Source organism: Bufo gargarizans, chromosome 3 (genome assembly GCF_014858855.1).
Source record: "Bufo gargarizans isolate SCDJY-AF-19 chromosome 3, ASM1485885v1, whole genome shotgun sequence".
NCBI lineage: Eukaryota > Metazoa > Chordata > Amphibia > Anura > Bufonidae > Bufo > Bufo gargarizans.
Window position 1 is genome coordinate 303,487,606 of NC_058082.1, and position 23,705 is coordinate 303,511,310.

The following is a 23,705-nucleotide window of genomic DNA, read 5'->3' on the forward strand; positions in this document are numbered from 1 at the left end:
CCTTAGGCCCCATGCACACGGCCGTTGTTCACAGCCGTGTGCGGGCCGTGGAACCGCGGCCTGGATCCCTTCCTGTGAGCTGGAGCGCACGGCGTCACTGGTTGCTATGACGCCGTGCGCTCCCTGCTGCCGCCGCTATACAGTAATACACTGGTATGATCTATACCAGTGTATTACTGTACTGTGCCGGCAGCAGGGGGCGCACGGCGTCATAGCAACCAGTGACGCCGTGCGCTCCAGCTCACAGGAAGGGATCCAGGCCGCGGTTCCACGGCCCGCACACGGCTGTGAACAACGGCCGTGTGCATGGGGCCTTAGGGTTTTCACTAGGAGGTGTCCATTTTCCTCCCCTAGTTCCCAGGCCTGATTCTCTGTTTCCTCATTCCCTCCTATGCTCGGTGTGGTGTTTACCTCCCACACCGAAGCATGACACATATTATAGATGTGTTAAATTACAGTGATATTGTTACACTTTGTCTTGGCTTTTTAAGCTAAATTTTGCATTAAGTATTCTAATTCTTCTTAAGGTGATGCATGAAAAGTTGTGTTGTGCAAAGAGAAGCATGCAAAGTAGAATTCACTCCAAAGTTTAGGAAAACTTTGATTTATAATGAAGCCGAATTTACTTGCAGTTTGTGGTAACGAATAAGGTTTTCCTAAAATGGCCGCTGCACATGTTACAAAGTGAAAGTAAGAAGCCTGGGAACGTGAGATCACCCATAATGCTGTGCAGCCAGCCAATTTGCAGGTAGTCATCCCTTGTGATGTCACAGCCCTATAAATGCCTCATCCAAGCCAGTCTCCGCCATTGTACTGTGAGCTGAGACTAGGGAGAGATGTGGCAATTGCTCATGTGTTAGGGACAGTGTTGCTCAAATAATCCAGCGGCCATGTTTGATTCATCCACTATGTTTGGCCATCTTGTTTTAACCCTAATCATTTTAAAAGCAAAATACCTTTATGTTCATAGCAGGGAGGGATCCTGGACTTTATGGACGGATCCACATGGGATTATAGTCATCCCTGTTGTGGATCCCTAAATTTTATTGCTTTAAGGAAGGTTTTCCTGTTCAAATGTTGTGTACAATGTTCTGGTACCATCACACCAGATGATAGGGGCTGCTGCATACATGTTCTAGCTACCCCAATCACCACTGGGGAACACTGAAGCACACCTGGATAACCATGGTATCTGAAGGGTTAAAAGTTAATTATTTTCGGGTGTCTGGTCTTTAAAACACCAGATACCCAGCGGCCATGGTGCCCGCTGCACATATCAGTGTGTGCTATTTTCAAATGCTCGGCCGCCGATGTAAATTGGCGGTCTGGAAAAGGTTAACTTCCAAGCCTTCACACTGAGATTGTGCTGCTATCAAACACTGAGAGAAGGGAGGGGGAGAGCAGAGAGAACCATTACAAACAGAGGCAGTGCTATGATAGATTTATGTCAGATTATGTAGTACTAGAGATGTCGCAAATATAAAATTTTCAGTTCATGAACGGCGAACGCGAATTTCCGCAAATGTTCGCGAACGGGTGAACTGCCATAAACTTCTATAGGCAGGCAAATTTTAAAACCAACAGGGACTCTTTATGGCCACAATAGTGATGGAAAAGTTGTTTCAAGGGGACTAACACCTGGTCTGTGGCATGCCGGAGGGGGATCCATGGCAAAACTCCCATGGAAAATTACGTAGTTGACGCAGAGTGTGGTAAGTTGAATTCGCAATGCGAATAAAATAACCTGCATTAATCTCATTGCGAATTCAACTTAGATCTGAGTTCCTAATGGTTGTATTGCTAGAATTGACAACGAATATAGCACTATATTCTCAATCTTCATTATATTCTAGCAATATAACCATTAGGAACCCCGCTCTAAGTTGAATTCGCAATGCGATTAATATAACCAATAAGCTTCAGAATGAATCTAAGATGGATGCTGTCCTTGCTTTTTGATAGGAGGTGGGAGGGTCTGGGAGGGAGGGTATGATGATTAGCTGGAATGTGTCTGCTGACTGTGAGGTACAGGGTCAAAGTTTGCTCAATGATGATGTATAGGGGGCGGACTGAACATCGCATATGTTCGCCCGCCGCGGCGAACGTGAACAAGCTATGTTCGCCAGGAACTGTTCGCCGGCGAATAGTTCAGGACATCAGTATGTAGTACTAGAAGCTAGTGTTTTATGCATGTATTTTTGTTTGTCTAAAGGAATTTATTTACATAAAAATGCTACCATTCCAAGCCCCCTGCTCCTTTCCTCATCAGCCATGGAATATTCTGGGTGCAGCAATGCCATGCCGTATACTGCATGTGACCTCTGCAGTCAATCACCAACCTTAGTGGTATATGGCACAAGACTGCTGAGGCCAGTGATTAGCTGCACTGGTCATACAGGCATATAGCATACAGGCATGACACTGCTGCAGCCAGGGGGAAAAAGGCTAGAGCACAGTGCTGGACGAGAGAGGGCTCGGGCACTAAATATCAAATTTAAATTTCACATTTAGTATTCAGATAGATTCCTTTTTCCATTAAAAAAATCTGAAAATCCTTTTAAATGTCACCTAGTTATTGTGGTTTTCTATATTACTGGTTACAATTATCCCAAACTATAACAACTGAAAAATCATACATTTTCAACACAGAATGCTTTTGAGTAATTGCCATGAATACTCACCCATTAGAAATTCCTCACTACCAGATAGAACCTCTCCATTTGGTACCGTCGTTGGTGGTTTACATTTCCGAAGTCGGTATCCTATTACAAGAAGAAATTCTTGTTATATGTAATATGATGTAATATGATTATATAGGTATGTGACTGCACTAGATGTAGGCTGTGGTGACACCCAGACAGACTCGGACTGGCCCACAGGAAAATAGGTCAGTCTCCTGGTGGGTACCTAGGCATAATTTTTACTGGTGGGCCCTAGACAACCACGTATGTATGAAATACATAAAATAGGTCATGACTGAATTGATTAAGATGGGTTGCATTTCTACATGCAGTAAGTGTACAACCTTTCTGTCAATTCTAATGGGAAACTAGCACCAGGAGAACATTCTGACTCAACATTTATGATTCCTAAGATTAACGACCAAGAAAAGGTGACAAAAACCAACAAGCCATCCAGTTGGAAATATATGTGGATATTATCAATGAAACTATAGTTGGTTAGTTCAGTTCATTTTGCCAGGCTTACCATAGAAGTATAATGCAAAGATTCCGCCATTAGCAGCATTGCTATGAAAAGTGATAAGGACCTGATTGGAGGAGCTCATAGTAGATCTCTTACTGGAACTACTGGAGAAGACACCCAGCTGAGGATCTGTTTGATAGGGACCATCCCTTCAAAATGAGAACAAAAGCTGTTACAATTACTGTGGCAGTTGGAAATGATTAAACAGTATGAATTACTGTTTGAGTGGTATTTTACGTGTGTCCGAGCTGTGGCGACTACGCCGCAGGTAATGCTAATTGCAGGCATTAACCTGTACTCTAGAAGTGACATTAGCGGCAGTTTATGGTCACCACCGTGCAGTTACCATAGCTCAAACATACGTCCATATAACACCTATAATGTGTTTTTTTTTTAATCAACATACAGTGTAACTTTGCATTTTACACAAATATATTCTTCCTAAGTAAATGTCTACTCTATAACTCCACGGCCATGTTATCCAACATCTATGCTAATACAGTTCTCAATATACATTTATAGCAGTCAGAGCTTGTTTTCTTACACAGAGCTTAAAATATAAAGTTACCCTACATGATAACAAATTGTCTCTCCGCAGCCACCTCAAGAAGGAACTTAGGAGCTATGTATCAAGAAAATCTCTGACTGTCGTAGACATACTGTGTATTAGGAGATGGAACAGTAACAATTTTTGGACCTCATTAAAAGTTAATTTTGTAATTGGATACAGTCAATAAGCTTGCTGACAACTAGTAGTTAAATGGGGGTCCTAAACTGCATTGGGGCAGTATTCTCTACATCGGATTGCTGTACAGTGCCTGAAAACAGTGTGTTAACAATATTTGAAGATTCCAGCATTGAAGCGAGCAGTACCGTGAATACAGAGCTGCACTACAAGACCATGTAATAGTATCAGGACAAGTAATACAATGTACTTACAAAATGATACAACATTATAAATAAACTTGGTAAATATTGTGGCTAATTTATTACTATTTCACCATGTCTTACTTGTCTTAAAGGGATTGTCCAGCATTTTGATATTGACGACCTATCCTTACCCATGCTGATCAGTTGTATCCTTTTGGCTCTGATGCTGGAAGTTGGTACTGCAGTGCTGCTTCAACTAAGGCTACTTTCACACCAGCGTTTTTGCTGGATCCGTCATGAATCAGCAAAAACGCTTCCGTCACGATAATATTACCGTCTGCATTCGTTATGAACTGATCAGGTTGTATTGTCTTTAAAATAGCCATGACGGGTCAGTCATGAACACCATTGAAAGTCAATGGGGGACAGAGCCATATCCGTCCCCATTGACTTACATTGTGTGTCAGGACGTCTTGCTCCGCACCACATCGCGGACAGAATGCTTGCAGTCTTATTCTGTCCACGATGGGAATGCAACCAGACGGAATGGAATGCATTCTGGTGCATTCCGTTTCGTTCCGTTTTGTCCCCATTGACAATTAATGGGGACAAAATGGAAGCGTCCCCCCCCTCCTCTGACAGATCTCAATAGAGGAAAGGAAAAGTGCAGATGTGAAAGTAGCCTAAAGTGAATGAAATCAGCATTGCAGTTACACAATGAATGGATCTACAAGAAAACAGCTGATTGTCGAGGGTGCATGGTCTTGGACCCCCACCATTCCGATATTGATGGCCTATCCTGACGTTAGGCCAACATTATTAAAATCCTGCATAACCCCTTTAAAGTTGCAAGCTTTCTTTTTGAACACAAAGAGAAAAAGTGAAAGATGAGGTTTTCGCTATTTAATCATATCTGTGTATTTGTGCAGAAAGGGTAATATTACATTTCACACAAAATCTAATTTCTTCCAGTTAAAAGATATGCACACCAATCAGACATTTCATATGAGAAACCCAGAACCTCCTAGTGTACAGCGTACGAGTGGGAGACAATGGATATAAATGTGAGAGAACGGCTGCATCACAGAAATGAGAATTTGAGAAGTACAATATTCCTCAGGTCAGACGAGTGACAGTCTCTGAAAAGTGAGCAATTTGTCAGTGTCATGCGAGTCCCTTCCTCCTGTCCTTTCCTCACTATGCAGGCCTATGGCCTGAGCACTGGGGACACTTTGACAGTGTCCCCATCCTTTCCAATTAACTTCACTTGCTTTTTAAATTAGTGTTAACGAGCTGCCCTGCCACTATCCATCAGCAGCCTCAAGACTTGACCTTCAGTAGGAAAGGCCCACAAGTATTTATCAGATGAGAAGCCGCACAATGAAAATAAATCATGGATAAAAGAATGCATCGAGCGCACGTAAAAAACAAGAGTGTTAAATACCACAGACTGATATCCTAAGGGTCGCTAGTATTGGCCATACGAACCTCATCAGACTCCAATCAACTGATTAGGACCACACTGTTTAGTCGGTCTGCATTGTAAACAGCTGCACGGTATTGAGTGGGCTGCGCGGCCATTAACAATGCAGACCGACTCAACAATGTAGTCCTAATTAATTGGATCTGGCTGTGGCTCATACGGCCACTTGGTAATTTACTGCAGTGTGGCCATGTCACCCCATGTGCCTGACGAAGCCAAGGCGAAACGCGCGTCGAGGTATGTTCTTGGACCCCTTGCACCACGCTCTGTCAAACATGTCCAAAGGATGGTTATTGTCCTGACCTCCGTTTTTGTTATATTTATTATTTTTTTTTCTTTTTCCTTATGTTTCTCCTGGTCCTACAGTGACTTAGGGGTGATTAACCCTTTGAGTGAGTATGTTACTTCATCCCCTCTGTAGCATTAGGTTTGCTATGTAGATCTGATATCATGATTTCCTGATATTATTTTGATTGGTACAGGCTTTGTGTTATGTACATGTATTTCCATCTTTTGTGGGAGCTATGTGGGTGTTTTAGGATCTACTGTATACTCAGTACGGCGTTTGTGGACATTGTTCCATATCTAGATGTTTTGTCCCCATTTTACATGATTTAAGTCTACATATTTATTTATATATGCTGCAATAAAGAATATAATGCTTTTTATATACAAGGTTCTGAGTCCTGCATATTTTCCCTGTTATAGAGTTTTTGTATAGGTTGTTGTTGTTCGATTGGTGCGGGCGGGGTAATATTGTTTTTTGAGGCTTATTTGTTTAGTTTTTTCCTTTACAAACACTGGTCTAAGCATCTTTCCAGTTATTCTAATGATTTCTTCACACAACCGTTTCTCTCTTCCATGCGCTGTCCATTTCTTAAACAGCACACAGACCCATACAGGGCAGTGAGACTATCCACACATTGTTTGTTTTTCTCACAAATCCGCATGTCCGATCTGAGAAGCTACTGTAAGTACATGTCCTATGCCACTTAGTTTCTGCATATTAAACTAAACCCTTCAGCCTGGGAGTGAGAAAAAAAAGGAACACAAATGGAAGCCATCCATGTGTGGTTTAGACAGATTCATTTTTTGAGGACGTTCGTGTGAACAAGGTCAGAGTATTCCATTTCTGAGTTAGTGTTCTGTGCATTAAGCCTTAAGCCGGCACTTCACAAACATCCCTGTGCCGAGCGACATCAACACAGCTAGGAAAATTACATTGTCAGAGCTACGTCTACATAAACTGCTCAAAGGATTCCAACATACAAAGGGATAGCGTTGCAAAAAGGAATTTTTTAATCGACATATGCGGCTGTGTAAAATTCATGACGTTTCGGCCATACATTAGCCTTCATCAGACTACAGCAAAACAAAAGGAAAAAAAGGGAAAAATAATATAAACACATCTTCTATATATAAGTTCATAAAGTGTGCCATGGCAAGTGACATAGAGTTGGCACATAAGTATAAAGCAATGATTAAAGTACAAAAGCAATAGTCGAAGGTCCAGAGAATTCTGTAATTATGTCCAACAATCCGAGTTCTGACATATCCTTGGTACAGGTAATGTATTCCAACCCCATCCTCAATGAGACCATGTTAAGGAATATAATGTTCATGTGAACCGCAGTCCATAGAATATTGACAAGTCCGTGGGCATCAGTAGCGTTACAGAAATATAGCACAAGTGCTATCATGATATCAACAGTACTACGATATCCCTATATTACAATTTAAATACCGGTATATAGGTATAACCTGGATAAAATGAATTGGCAATGGATCATTGAATAAATGGAAGGGAGAAGGGGGGGAGGGGAGAGGGTGAGGGCACAAGGCTTGAGTTGAGGTAAGGAGGATAAACACTATATAAACCATGGCTATAGGTCATATATGTAGTATTGGCTGTAGGTCATATAGTTAAGTATAGGTCATATAGACTAGACGGACACACTGCTTTAAATAAGGGCGCGCGTCCTGGATCTCAGAGGCGCATTCCGGACAGTGCTACTGCACACTTCACACAACGCCCACATCCTGGACATCCATCTGAAGCGGCATAAGGTAGGACAATACTAGTCTATATGACCTATACTTAACTATATGACCTACAGCCAATACTACATATATGACCTATAGCCATGGTTTATATAGTGTTTATCCTCCTTACCTCAACTCAAGCCTTGTGCCCTCACCCTCTCCCCTCCCCCCTTCTCCCTTCCATTTATTCAATGATCCATTGCCAATTCATTTTATCCAGGTTATACCTATATACCGGTATTTAAATTGTAATATAGGGATATCGTAGTACTGTTGATATCATGATAGCACTTGTGCTATATTTCTGTAACGCTACTGATGCCCACGGACTTGTCAATATTCTATGGACTGCGGTTCACATGAACATTATATTCCTTAACATGGTCTCATTGAGGATGGGGTTGGAATACATTACCTGTACCAAGGATATGTCAGAACTCGGATTGTTGGACATAATTACAGAATTCTCTGGACCTTCGACTATTGCTTTTGTACTTTAATCATTGCTTTATACTTATGTGCCAACTCTATGTCACTTGCCATGGCACACTTTATGAACTTATATATAGAAGATGTGTTTATATTATTTTTCCCTTTTTTTCCTTTTGTTTTGCTGTAGTCTGATGAAGGCTAATGTATGGCCGAAACGTCATGAATTTTACACAGCCGCATATGTCGATTAAAAAATTCCTTTTTGCAACGCTATTTGCTGGAGTTTTGATATTATTACTGAAACGGGGTGGGAACCCGACTTCCAGCGGCAAACGGACGGCAGAGTGCCACGAAGTTTTGCTTATATATATATATATATATAAACATACAAAGGGAAACATACTTGTCAACATGATCTTCTTGATGACTGTCAAACCACAGATGCCTGTTCTTTGCTGTATTTAGAATAACATATATATAAATGATATGACCATACTACTACATGGGCATGGTCAATTTCTCCACCAATAGATTATTGCTCTTCTGTGTTTCATCTACAGCTACTCAAGATGAGTATTTGAGATCAATATATATGTGGTTTAGTGTCTAATTTAATTATTGTAGGTCAATCTGTTAAATGGGTTTTCCATGGGTGAAATAATGATGACTCCCGCCACCCTGGCCAATCAACTGTTTGAAACGGTCAGAGCATACCAAGCACAGTGCCATACATTACATAGTGGCTGTTGCTTGGTATTGCAGCCCAGCTCCATTCACTTGAATGGGAGCTGCACACAGGTCATGTGACCAGTGAATGTGACATCACTGGCAGAGGAAGAGGCAGCAGTGCTCAATGGAGCATTGTGGTTTCTAAAAAACAGCTGCTCAGTGGCAGTGCGAGGATTCATACCCCCATTGATCACATATTAATAACTTATCCTGGGCATAGGTCATCATTATTTTACTCCCAGAAAACCCCTTTAGAGGGGTTGTCAACATTTGCGTGGGTCACAGCTAACCACACCCACTTTTCCACCGATATTACAAATCTGGAGTGAGTGGTGTACAAATGCAAAAGTCGCAAACATTTTGCGCAAGTAGTCTAAAAGTCACAAATTTTTGCACAAGCTCTTAAATTCTGCTCAATCGAGTGAAAAATAGTTGCAAAAAGCCCTATTTTGCTAAATTTTGATGGCATAATTCTGGAGTGAAGGTATGATAAATCAGGGCCACACTGTTTGTTGACACCGTTAACCATGCGTTTACCCTTAGCTATATATGTAAGTATCACTTTTACACTCATATTTGATATTGCTGTCATTGTTTTCAAGAGCTTAAAAGAAGGTGGGGAGAGATAGAGTAAACATTGTACAAGACTGGCCTACCAAGAACCGGAAGATGCCCCAGTGGGCACAGGCTATAACACAATAATGCCCTCCAAAGAAGACAACCCCATTTGGAGCCAACTATCCATCACCAGGATCTACTTCTTATAAGCTGATTCATACCTATTAGACCTTATTGATCCTGTGTGTACTTCTGTATAGAAAAATGATCTGATAATCAATAATGCCTTCCATCTTTCTGAAGTTTTGACATCTGCTCACTGAAGATGTAAAACTGTGGTACACAGAGTTCGGGACCATATCCATAGTTATGAGACAATGTGGATGTAAATGTTTAAAATAATATATAATCCAGCAAAAGTGACTCTTCATTTCACTGGAGTTATCCATTAAGCCTACAACATACTGAGACTGAGCAGCACTTTTGGCATATTATAGGTTAAGCAGCCTGTCCTAACTATTCTGTGCACAGCAAGTTCTCCTACAGATAACCGGTTGCTTTGATATTTCAGGTATATTGACTCTGCTGGAATTCTGTGTGAGTAAGAAATGGACTGAAGGTTTCCAGCTATGCAGTAAGAAGCAGAGTAGGGTGGGACATCTCAGTCCTCGGCAGGCTCCTACAGCCCTCACCTACAGCCCAGCATGTGGTTTTCAAGATGTATCAAACGTGATGCCTGATGAAACCCTATGTGATCTCTTAACATGCTTTACATTCTAAGCATCAAGCTTCAGAACTCAACATAAAGCGTTTGTAAGTATGGAATTCTAAGACTACTTTATTATTTAAGAAGGAAGAAGGCATTGAGTCTGGTCTGCTGTCTCCTTAGATTTAACTCCTTTTATGTTTGCTTCATGTTATCCTTTCTTGAAGCAGACTTTTAGACATACAGTTACATAACTAGTTTGGTTGGGATAAAAAAAAAGACATATATTCAATACATTTATAAAATAAAGGGATCATCGTTCCCCTGTTGAAAGCTTTTGGATTAAATATTGGATTTACTTCCCATGAGTTTGTAGGTAAAGATTGTTTGCCATCTTAGACACTTCCATTAATGAAAGTCACACTTTAATGATGTCATGAATGTATGGCTATGAAATGTTTTCCTTATAACATAAAGAAGAACATTGTAGTGCGCTTCTCACAGCATCTGGCACTTTCCCCAGCCTTTTCTTTGTCCCTTGCTGAATGCCCACCTCTCAATTCCACACATAACAAATACCTAAAATAAATTCGTCCTTCCATGGACCCGGATGGGAAAAATCCTTCCTGAATGCTGGTAATGATCCATCTGGTTTAATACTCAACTACTCAACTAAATATTTTAGCCCTTACAGTGTGTTATTAGCTTCAAGAATCCATCTAGACTGTCACAGCTCCTACAGTAAAGAAGCCTTTTCATTGTTGGAAAGTGAACTTGTTTTTCCTATGCTAGAGAAGATACATTTTTGTTTCTGAGGTGACCATACAAAAATAAACTTCTGACAATTTTTTATTTTTAGCGGTCAAATTATATATTTGTGCAAGTTAATCTGTATCGATGCACCACTGCATATGGGGTTGAGCACTTCCTGCTTTTTAATACCACGCCAATCTGTAGTTTGTATATTGAATTTTTGGGAGGTGTATAAACTCCTAGTCCCATCCTTTATTTCTATCCACAGGCAGCATTATGGTGCACATGTGAGGCCCGGGCTATATCAGCCAGTCTTGGGTGGGGCTCAGAGCTCTCTCCCACCTCCCACTGTATGCATGGTCACATGCTGGAGGTTACTGGGAGATTGACTGTGAGTCGGACCTTGCGCTCCTGTAATTTGCCCACTGGCTCCTGGTATTGCCCATACGGCCCAGGGAGGTTTAGCGCTAAGTCCCAAGCTACTTGAGAAACCTTAGCGTGGTGCTCGGGCTCAGACATGTTCTCCAAGCAGGATATGTTGGCTAATCTCTCAATTTTACACCAGTAAAAGGGTTAGTAAGACCGCAGTGTGCACCGGTCTTTGTTTTTAGGTTAATCAGATGCATCTCAAGACTAAATTAAAACAAATTCTACTAATTGTTCCACATCTCCAAATCAATCTTGTTGCCTTTCTTTGCTTTTTATTTCTATCTCAAGATCATCCTTTTTATGCTCAGATTGGATCTTCTTATTTCAGATGAGGCTGCACTAATGGTTTCTGAAGCAGTAAGTTCATGCCCCTGTCTGCATGCCTAATTTAGCACCACAGTGTTAGGCCTCTTGCACACGACCGTGGTTTGGTTTCGCATCTGAGATGCATTTTTGGTGACTTGGGTGTGGACCCATTCACTTCAAAAAATCTCAACCCCTTAAAATAATACTAAAAGTAATTTCTATGTCATATATCTTTCCCGCACAATCTGTTCCTTATTTGCTCCTAGAAGTTAGCATGTTATCAGCAAATATAGCACAGATCGTAGTGTCTTTCAAAGAGCTTAATGGTGGGAAGTGAAAACTCATATGTATTAAATTACATGTGTGATTGACTTTAACACATGACATTAAAGGGGTTTTGTCATTTCAGCAAATGACATTTATCAATGACAAGTTAATACAAGGCACTTACTAATGTATTGTGATTGTCCACATTGTCTGATTTGCTGGCTTGATCCATTTTTCCAACACATTTCAAACTACTCGTTTTCATGGTTATGATCCCCTTGTAATCCAGCAGTGGTCATAATAGAAAAGAGTACTAGCCTCTCTGGTGGCCAGGACCGTGAAAGTGTTCATAGGCATACGTGCACAGCAGCTCCTGCCCAGGCCACCACTGCGGCGGCGGTCGGAACCTCTGGAAACGAGCAGTGTACAATGTGATGGAAAAATTAATCAAACCAGCCAGGAGGCAATATGAACCACCATAATACATTAGTAAGTGCCTTGTATTAACTTTCTCTACATCCATCTCCTTTAAAAGGAAAGTCCATACAGAGCGATTCATTAATAAATAAAAAATATTCATAGCATGCGATCTTGCCAAGTAATCATATGTTGATATGATATAGCTCAAACAAAGGGGAAGGAATCAATTTTGGTGCAATTTGCGCCTTAACTAACTTTTAGACCTGGAGACAAAAGTGGTCAAAGTTGAGACTAAATTTCTCAAATGTTATACAGAGTCTTATACAGAGACTTTGTTATACAGAGTGCAGAGTTGCAACAGTTTAATGGAAAATTCTACATTTTCCAACAGCTGCAACATTTTTACGCCAGAGCAGGAAGTATTGAAAATGGCCAGCGCTGTAGGACCCTGCGACCTTTGAAAAGAAAGCTGCAATTTCAATTATTGTGTGTGACTTGTCTAGGGTATGCTTACGTCATTGCCTATATTTGTGCCATTTCTCTGATAGCACATTCGTAAATGTCATGGTCCTAATGGCACTTTATTAATCATGGCCACTTTTCTCAACAGATTTCTTTTTTGGCGTGAATCCTTCATTATGGAGTGAATACTGGTGCAAACTAAATTTGGCCAAATTTTGCGTGACTCTTGTTGCAGATTGATTGATAAATCTCCCCCATAGTGTTGTTTCCTTCGACATATGTTTCTAGAAGCCTGCAGCCACTTACCAAATAGTGATGTGATCATTCACAGGTTCTGTCTCCAGGATTGTGAAATTGATGTGAATTCCATATCCTACTGGCACAGTAACGATCCAGGAACAATCCTGAGAATTTGGATATTGACTAGGGAAGCCAGGAGAATAGATGGAACCATTGAAGGCAGTGATGTTTCCTCCACATGGAACTAAACAACACATTCAAAGATATATAGATTATAAGATATTGGTTGAATTGCTGTGAAATTAATAATATAATCATTTGCCACATCTTATAATCCATATTGGAGCTCTATGTAATTAACTTTTAACACATTCATATTTTTAATTATGCAGCTGCACTTGTATAAACTAGAAGACAGGGGTAAAGGGTTTATTATTATCATACATCAGTGCAGTATTCTGTCTAAAAAATTGTATGGCCCAGACTGATTCTATGTAACTTACCTTCACACCTAGGAAATGGGTGATCCCAGTTTCTGTTGGTGCCATGCTGGCATGTCAAAACTGGGTGACCTATTAGCTGGTAACCAGGAGAACATTCAAAGGAGATTGATTGTCCTACATTGTATCCAGCTCCTCGAACAACACCATGAGAAAATGGTTCTGGATCTGGACATTCTTGAAGCTCATAGGCTGCGGAACAAAGAAAATGCATCAAATACTGCAATTTGCTTTTTAATTATGTATCCCAAATAGATTTCGTAAATAAATGACGATAAAGATTTAAAAGAATATACAGTATACAATATGACATTTGTATAATTGAGAAGGTTATACTAGTCTAACATTTTATTTTATGTATGACTTTCTACTCAGCGCTGAAAAGAGCTGGTTCATATTCTCTTGTACACTTCACTGGCTAAGTGAAGTCATGAACTGTGGAAGATGCCCTTTCACTACTGTGTTTTACCACAATACAGATTATTTCCTAGAGTAATGCAACCATTCTTCTATCCCACAGTTTATACATACTGTACATGTAAGACAACACCCCTATCTACAGTATTAAATGTAGACAATACATATCTAACTCATAGGGCCAGATTTATCATTAGCTCAAGTCAGAATAATGGAGTGAAAAAGTCGCAAATTTTTGCGCAATCACTAAAACTGAGCACAAATTTGTGACTTTTTTCTGCTCTGCACTATGCTCGCCAGTTTTCTGAAAGTGGGCGTGTTTTCTTATGTAAATTAATCTCTAGACAGATTTACTATTGCGACTATTTAAAAAGTCGCAAAAAATTGCGCAATTTCACTCCAGTGAGGACCATGCTTATTTTATGAGACTTTTTAATAGAACATGCGACTTTTTCGTAAAGACGTGTGACTTTTTCGTAAAGATGTGCGACTTTTGTAAAGCTGCTAATAGCAACGGAGCGAGGTGCAGACATAGTGGAGTGCGTCTTGACTTGGGGGGAAGAACGCAGGCTAGGAAGGGGTTAAGGTAGGAAGTGTGTTGGGGGTTGGTTCAGGTGAACGGGGAGGAGTAGCAATTTTCGCGGGCAGTATATAGGTTTTGTGGGAGGGGTCTGACGCATAAACTGCTACCGTCAAACCACATTTATTACAGTCTTAAAGGGCCGTTTATAAATCTGACTTGGCTAAAACTGACTTTAGCCATATGTGAAAGTGGAGTGAGCTGTCAGAGTAATGACAAATCTGGCGCATAGTCTGTACTGAAGGTATCCTGTGTGCCATCCTTACTGCATAGCCTTTAGTATTTATTATGAGATCCGTTTAGTATATTATTCTGATTCATGTTACATAAACTGTCAAAATGAAAATTGTTAGAGTTACCTTGATATTCAAGTTTAAAACCTGGTTTGTTCTGGGAATGGTCACTATGGAAGTATATGGATGTTTCATGGGATGTAGAAAGCAGATTTCCAGGTGTCTCCGACCCACTGAACCGTCCAATAACACTGCTGGTTTCATGTGGCCCATTGCGGATCTCCACAAAGTCATGATTGGCTTCACTTGAGAAGCTGAGAAACTGAATATGCGCTCCTAGAACAATTACATAAATAAAAGATTAGTTGTATACACTATACTGTAGATTATTTTTTTTATTCTACACTGATAGAAGGTAACTATGGGGGGAAATGTATATATATAGCAGATAAATTATATCAGAGAGAATATTAAAAGGGGAATCATGTTTAGTCATGCCAAAATGTGGAAAACACTTATATATGTGTTGGAGTACCACAGATCACAAGTAGTTATTTTTCAGTTTTTTATAATCTTGCCCATCTCTGCACTGCATATTTGTTTTGATGCAGCTAGGGCTTGCTGTCTGATAGAATTACCATGTAAAGGACCACAGTTCCCATGATCTCTCTGTTAGCGAGTAGTGACTGGACTCTGTTACACTATATGCAATGACTTTAGATTTTCTGTAACGTCTATTCATTTTAATAAAAATTAAAGGGGTTCTCCAGGCTTTTACAAATGATGACCTATCCTCAGGATAGGTCAATATCAGATCGGGGGGTCCGACACCCGGCACCCCCGCCGAAAGGCTGTATGAGGAGACGGCGAGTGCAGTGCGCATGGGCCATCTCCCATCTTTGTTCCAGCTGCTGCTGCTACTGCTACAGTATGTCTATGGCAAAACAGCAGCTGAGCAGGAAGAGAGACAGGAGATGACATGTGCACACTCTGCGCGCTGTCTTCTCATACAGCTGATCGGTGGGAGTGCTGGGTGTTGGACCCACGCTGGTCTGATATTGATGATCTATCCTGAGGAAAAACAGCAGAAACAGCTGTTTACAGGGATTACAAGTTGGTGACCCTTGTCCTGTTAGATATGGGTGAACCGGGTACCGCTGTACATTATTACGCCATTATTAATTACTATACAGTAAAAATGGATACATAACTGCCAACCATCATTTCATGATACGCAAACCTTTTTAAAATAACAGGGCAGATTTACTAATCCTGTCTGTAGACAGGCAGTTTATTTCATTATACAGTCTTGTCCTGCTTCTTATCATGCTGTTTAGTACATTTGGTGCATGGGTGGGCTATTTTTAACTTTACAACATCTAAGAAAGCAAGAAACTTACAGTACTCCAAGAAGTCCAAAAAAGGTTGACCTTAGTCATTCATGTTCAGTGTGACATTCCTATGCCAGGACTTTTTAGAAGCCTATTGGGTGGCTTACATTGTGCCACAATTTGGCACAAATGTGGTCCAGGTTCTCACTTAATAAGCCACTCCTCTATCAATTAAGACATACCCCATTGTCAAGATGGCTGTGGATTCTTTTTTGGGGGGCAATTGCTTTATAACCTAGGACTAAAATTAGATTTGCAGCAAAATGCCCCACAAAATGGATTGTACGACAAGGTCTAGGTAGCGTCACATTAATAAATGTGCTCTACTACTTACTAAACAGAGGCATTTTTAAATATTTTCCCTTTTACATACAATAAATTTGAAAGAAATAAAGCATGGCATTCCAGTAATGATCTGATAAAGTTAAAGAGTTAAAGTCACACCTCATTATAGTCTCACTTTAATTAGCTGATATAACTATTTTGTGCTTGGTGGCATACACAGAATTAATTCCACACATTGACCACATTAATATTTAATCCACTCAATCACATTCTCACTTTCTCCTTTTCGTTAGGCTGAAAGAAGTAAATGCCTATGGGTTGTATGACTCATGATCCACGCCACAGTAAATCGCAGTCCTAGTATTGGGATTTATTATTTCTGTTCATACATGAGTCTTGTCACCCACATGGACCCTCTATGGCTGCACACACAGTTCATATTACCAATCTTTAGGCAATCCCATTACTGTACTTTATCAGACATCATGTGACCCTGACGTACATTATGTTGGAACTATATGCTACACATATAGCTGTAAATCATGATACAATATAATATGTTTAAAGGTACGTGGCGCCCTTCTCCCACATAGAGAGCAATGTCATTCATGCAGGGATCACAATTTTACAGTACTTCACTGTAGTGGACTGAAAGTCACTGGGGCACATCTGCTAGACTGTCTTACATGGGGACAGTGTCAACTAAGTCCGAGGTTAGACATCAACTTTTTTTTGTCTCACTACAAAAAATAGCAGTGAAATCACTCTGAAATCTCTGTCCTTAGTGAATGCATTGAGTAGCTTGAAAATCTCTTTAAAATTGGTGCAGCCAAATGAATATTGCTGGATTGCTAGAGGTAACATTGCTGTGAAATCGCTACACTATATGCTAGGGTTTCAGAGTGATTTCCAAGATGCTTTTTCCTCCATAGAATAACATGAAAAAATTCTAGCCAATAAAATCACAGTGAAATCACTCCTTAACCCTTTCCAGACTTTAAAGTCTGGTCTTCAAAGATGGTGCAATGCAGCATAATCACCTGGTTTCTGCTGTTTTACACAGCAGTCCTGGGGGTAATATTTGTAATCAACGGTAATTTTGATCTCAGACATGTAATCCCTCAGATAGTGTGGTCAAAAAGGACCACGCCATCTGTCAGTGCTAAAACCAGGAGATGCTTGCTTCCCAGCCTGGGCCGTATTCCCCTGGCTGAAATCAGAAAAGGTGTTCCATATTAGTAATAGGCAGGGGCGGATTGGCCATAGGCCTTACAGGGAAATTTCCCAGTGGACTGATGCCCAAAGGGCCGTCTGAGCCCTCCTCACGGCCTGCCAGTAGAAGTTTTTGGGGATGTATTTTGTGCTGGTGGCAGTAGTTTCTTATGGACTGTGGTATTTGGCTCTTTTGGGGTGTTATAATGTGCCACAATATGGTAATGCTGGCCCTGCCTTCCATCAGTTTGGACCCAAGTCCAAAATGGGGCCACTTTTAGTATTTTTTTCCAGGGCCACTTTAAGTTCCCAGTCCGCCCCTGGTAATAGGCCTGAGACTGTATAGGCTGATTACTAGTATATTACAATTTAGGCCTGCAGGTGACAGTACTGAAATGGAATATACTGACACTTGTGCCTATACTGAATTCATTATTCTACAATGGATAGATAGTCATTACAGAATACAACATGAAATCTAATGATTGCATGTTATAATAACGTAGGATGACTTAAAAGAAATAAAAAAAAAATAAGAAAAAGTTTTAAAACATATAAAAATTCAAATCACTACCCTTTTCCCTAGAAAATAAATATATAAAGAATTTTAAAAAATTAAACATCATGGGCATCGCTGCCCCCAAAAATACCTGTACTACATTTTTTTTATCTCAAACCACAAATGGAGTAATGGCAAAAAAATCTAAATGGCCATTTTGCCATTTGTTCATCACTTCACCCCCCCCCACAAAAAAAAAAAAAAAAAAGAATAAAAAGTGATTAAGAAGTCATGCACATTTCAAAATGGTATTAATAAACACTATAAATCATCCTGGAAAAAAAAAATATGAACCCTCATACAGCTCCATAGGGATAAATGTCAAAAAGTTATAGGGGTCAGAATATGGCAATGAAAATAAATTATTTTATTTTTTTTCAGTATTACGACAAGGTGTTAAAATGTGCCTCATTTATCACAGTGGCTGATGCTGTATGATTAATCTGATGCACCTTTAGACTAAGTAATCTAACTTTACACCACCTATTAGTTACATCAGATTGAGGGCAAAATTCTGTAAGTTTTTTGGTACATCTTAATCCATACCCCTTTTCCATTAAGCCATACCCCCAGTGCCCTCTGAGTCTGAAATAAACTCTAAAATGTCTAACACTCTTAAAGGGAATGTGTCATCAGAAAACTTCCTAATGTTTAAATCACATTTTATGTTAAACATGTTTTTTAGAATTTTTGATGAGTTAAAAAAATTCCATGTCATTATCTTTATTACAAAACTTGTATACAATCCTGCAATTTTCACACTGGCCACTAGCCCTAAAATGTGTTAAGATTTTCTGTCTTTTGAGAGCAGCTACATGGGCCACGGACACAATGGACAGGAGCTGACTCCAATAACTTCTATTGAAGAGTTTTCTAAGCATGCTCTGTGACCTGTGCAGGGGTCAGAAGGAGCAGATAAGCTGTGACATCACCCATTGTGAATGGTGGATTCTTTCTGATCTATACAGAGGTGTTACTTGTCATTGTAATTCTGCCTATGGTGATAATGATAATAGTAGCTACTGAAATGTTACCTGCACAGAACAGGAAATCATGACCTATCATGACCTACTGGCCAGTGTGAACATTGCAGGATTATATAAATTTTAAAATATATAGGTAGTGGCGTGGAAAAAAAAAATTTAAAAAATGTATTAAACATAAAAATGTTATTTCATCAATAGGTTGTTTTCTAAAGACACATTTCCTTCAATAAATGTGGTGCAAAGCATGTACACTAATGTTTTGTTGCACAGATTGCAGCACAATTCTGGAAAATTTTGATTTGCAAATTTCCCCTACTGTGTAGCTACATTGCATTGAGGCAGATCTACTTATATTATCAAGGGGATTGGTTTTACTGTTAGTTTGAGGAAAAATAACAAAAAAGGACATTTCTGAAAGGAGCATAAACTCAGGTCTGAGCTATTATACATGTACACCTCTATTATGATAGGGTTCCATGACAACATGGCGTCACCTGAAAGTCATAGTACTTCAAATTGCAGCACTAAAAGCATCAAGTGTCATTAGCTGTCCAGAATATGAAGCAACTATATGATTAGCATGTCAAAGGAAAATACCTGAAATAGTTTTTAGAATTTTGAACTGGCAGTTTTCTACTTGCAACACATTGACATGAACTAAAAAATGACCAAAACAATGTTCTACCATGAAATAAGAGGAAGGGTAACTCGCCAGGGGGCAATTAAATGAATGATTAGCATACTGTTTTTGCTCCAGTGGGGTTTTGTAGGTACCCCTTGCACTAAGGTGAAGTAGTAACGAATGTAAAAAAAAAAAAAAAAAAAACATCATGCTAATTAGAAAAATAAAATTGTGGGATGCTCTAAAAACAAACATCTGTGGATATGGAAAGACTGGTGGCGCAACCAGTGCCAGCTTTTAACAGTGTTGCATACCAAAGGATTATAGGTAGAGTTGAGCGAACACCTGGATGTTCGGGTTCGAGAAGTTCGGCCGAACATCCCGGAAATGTTCGGGTTCGGGATCCGAACCCGATCCGAACTTCGTCCCGAACCCGAACCCCATTGAAGTCAATGGGGACCCGAACTTTTCGGCACTAAAAAGGCTGTAAAACAGCCCAGGAAAGAGCTAGAGGGCTGCAAAAGGCAGCAACATGTAGGTAAATCCCCTGCAAACAAATGTGGATAGGGAAATGAATTAAAATAAAAATTAAATAAATAAAAATTAACCAAAATCAATTGGAGAGAGGTTCCATAGCAGAGAATCTGGCTTCCCGTCACCCACCACTGGAACAGTCCATTCTCAGATATTTAGGCCCCGGCACCCAGGCAGAGGAGAGAGGTCCCGTAACAGAGAATCTGTCTTCATGTCAGCAGAGAATTAGTCTGCATGTCATAGCAGAGAATGAGGCTTCACGTCAGCCACCACTGCAACAGTCCATTGGCATATATTTAGGCCCAGCACCCAGGCAGAGGAGGGAGGTCCCGTAACAGAGAATCTGTCTTCATGTCAGCAGAGAATCAGTCTGCATGTCATAGCAGAGAATGAGGCTTCACGTCAGCCACCACTGCAACAGTCCATTGGCATATATTTAGGCCCAGCACCCAGGCAGAGGAGGGAGGTCCCGTAACAGAGAATCTGTCTTCATGTCAGCAGAGAATTAGTCTGCATGTCATAGCAGAGAATGAGGCTTCACGTCAGCCACCACTGCAACAGTCCATTGGCATATATTTAGGCCTAGCACACAGGCAGAGGAGAGAGGTCCCGTAACAGAGGATCTGTCTTCATGTCAGCAGAGAATCAGTCTGCATGTCATAGCAGAGAATGAGGCTTCACGTCAGCCACCACTGCAACAGTCCATTGGCATATATTTAGGCCCAGCACACACACAGGCAGAGGAGAGAGGTCCCGTAACAGACAATCTGGCTTCATGTCAGCAGAGAATCAGTCTGCATGTCATAGCAGAGAATCAGGCTTCACGTCAGCCACCACTGCAACAGTCCATTGTCATAAATTTAGGCCCAGCACCCAGGCAGAGGAGAGAGGTCCCGTAACAGAGAATCTGGCTTCATGTCAGCAGAGAATCAGTCTTCATATCATAGCAGAGAATCAGGCTTCACGTCACCCACCACTGTAAGAGTCAATTTTCATAAATTTAGGCCCAGAACCCAGGCAGAGGAGAAAGGTCCCGTAACAGACAATCTGGCTTCATGTCAGCAGAGAATCAGTCTTCATATCATAGCAGAGAATCAGGCTTCACGTCACCCACCACTGTAAGAGTCAATTTTCATAAATTTAGGCCCAGAACCCAGGCAGAGGAGAAAGGTCCCGTAACAGACAATCTGGCTTCATGTCAGCAGAGAATCAGTCTTCATATCATAGCAGAGAATCAGGCTTCACGTCACCCACCACTGTAAGAGTCAATTTTCATAAATTTAGGCCCAGAACCCAGGTAGAGGAGAAAGGTCCCGTAACAGACAATCTGGCTTCATGACAGCAGAGAATCAGTCTGCATGTCATAGCAGAGAATCAGGCTTCACGTCAGCCACCACTGCAACAGTCCATTGTCATAAATTTAGGCCCAGCACCCAGGCAGAGGAGAGAGGTCCCGTAAAAGAGGATCTGGCTTCATGTCAGCAGAGAATCAGTCTGCATGTCATAGCAGAGAATCAGGCTTCACGTCAGCCACCACTGCAACAGTCCATTGTCATAAATTTAGGCCCAGCACCCAGGCAGAGGAGAGAGGTCCCGTAACAGAGGATCTGGCTTCATGTCAGCAGAGAATCAGTCTGCATGTCATAGCAGAGAATCAGGCTTCACGTCAGCCACCACTGCAACAGTCCATTGTCATAAATTTAGGCCCAGCACCCAGGCAGAGGAGAGAGGTCCCGTAACAGACAATCTGGCTTCATGTCAGCAGAGAATTAGTCTGCATGTCATAGCAGAGAATCAGGCTTCATGTCAGCCACCACTGCAACAGTCCATTGGCATATATTTAGGCCTAGCACACAGGCAGAGGAGAGGTTCATTCAACTTTGGGTAGCATCGCAATATAATGGTAAAATGAAAATAAAAATAGGATTGAATGAGGAAGTGCCCTGGAGTCCAATAATATATGGTTATGGGGAGGTAGTTAATGTCTAATCTGGACAAGGGACGGACAGGTCCTGTGGGATCCATGCCTGGTTCATTTTTATGAACGTCAGCTTGTCCACATTGGCTGTAGACAGGCGGCTGCGTTTGTCTGTAATGACGCCCCCTGCCGTGCTGAATACACGTTCAGACAAAACGCTGGCTGCCGGGCAGGCCAGCACCTCCAAGGCATAAAAGGCTAGCTCTGGCCACGTGGACAATTTAGAGACCCAGAAGTTGAATGGGGCCGAACCATCAGTCAGTACGTGGAGGGGTGTGCACACGTACTGTTCCACCATGTTAGTGAAATGTTGCCTCCTGCTAACACGTTGCGTATCAGGTGGTGGTGCAGTTAGCTGTGGCGTGTTGACAAAAGTTTTCCACATCTCTGCCATGCTAACCCTGCCCTCAGAGGAGCTGGCCGTGACACAGCTGCCTTGGCGACCTCTTGCTCCTCCTCTGCCTTGGCCTTGGGCTTCCACTTGTTCCCCTGTGACATTTGGGAATGCTCTCAGTAGCGCGTCTACCAACGTGCGCTTGTACTCGCGCATCTTCCTATCACGCTCCAGTGCAGGAAGTAAGGTGGGCACATTGTCTTTGTAGCGTGGATCCAGCAGGGTGGCAACCCAGTAGTCCGCACAGGTTAAAATGTGGGCAACTCTGCTGTCGTTGCGCAGGCACTGCAGCATGTAGTCGCTCATGTGTGCCAGGCTGCCCAGGGGTAAGGACAAGCTGTCCTCTGTGGGAGGCGTATCGTCATCGTCCTGCCTTTCCCCCCAGCCACGCACCAGTGATGGACCCGAGCTGCGTTGGGTGCCACCCCGCTGTGACCATGCTTCATCCTCATCCTCCTCCACCTCCTCCTCATCCTCGTCCTCCTCGTCCTCCAGTAGTGGGCCCTGGCTGGCCACATTTGTACCTGGCCTCTGCTGTTGCAAAAAAACTCCCTCTGAGTCACTTCGAAGAGACTGGCCTGAAAGTGCTAAAAATGACCCCTCTTCCTCATCCTCCTCCTCCTCCTCCTGGGCCACCTCCTGTTCCATCATCGCCCTAAGTGTTTTCTCAAGGAGACATAGAAGTGGTATTGTAACGCTGATAACGGTGTCATCGCCACTGGCCATGTTGGTGGAGTACTCGAAACAGCGCAACAGGGCACACAGGTCTCGCATGGAGGCCCAGTCATTGGTGGTGAAGTGGTGCTGTTCTGTAGTGCGACTGACCCGTGCGTGCTGCAGCTGAAACTCCACTATGGCCTGCTGCTGCTCGCACAGTCTGTCCAGCATGTGCAAGGTGGAGTTCCACCTGGTGGGCACGTCGCATATGAGGCGGTGAGCGGGAAGGCCGAAGTTACGCTGTAGCGCAGACAGGCGAGCAGCGGCAGGATGTGAACGCCGGAAGCGCGAACAGACGGCCCGCACTTTATGCAGCAGCTCTGACATGTCGGGGTAGTTGTGAATGAACTTCTGCACCACCAAATTCAGCACATGCGCCAAGCAAGGGATGTGCG

The 23,705-nt window shown here is 41.7% G+C and overlaps 1 protein-coding gene across 1 annotated transcript in view; it reads right to left on the reverse strand.

Annotated features, from left to right (window-relative positions):
- CSMD2 (CUB and Sushi multiple domains 2) overlaps window positions 1–23,705 on the reverse strand; it is a 1,088,526-nt gene that overhangs the window by 56,012 nt on the left and 1,008,809 nt on the right. Inside the window, exons 41-45 of the mRNA XM_044285154.1 lie at window positions 14,759–14,968; window positions 13,406–13,594; window positions 12,969–13,146; window positions 3,208–3,353; window positions 2,682–2,762 (exon numbers count right to left, since the gene is read on the reverse strand). Coding sequence (XP_044141089.1) covers window positions 2,682–2,762; window positions 3,208–3,353; window positions 12,969–13,146; window positions 13,406–13,594; window positions 14,759–14,968 — 804 coding nt within the window. The remainder of the gene's footprint in view (window positions 1–2,681; window positions 2,763–3,207; window positions 3,354–12,968; window positions 13,147–13,405; window positions 13,595–14,758; window positions 14,969–23,705) is intronic.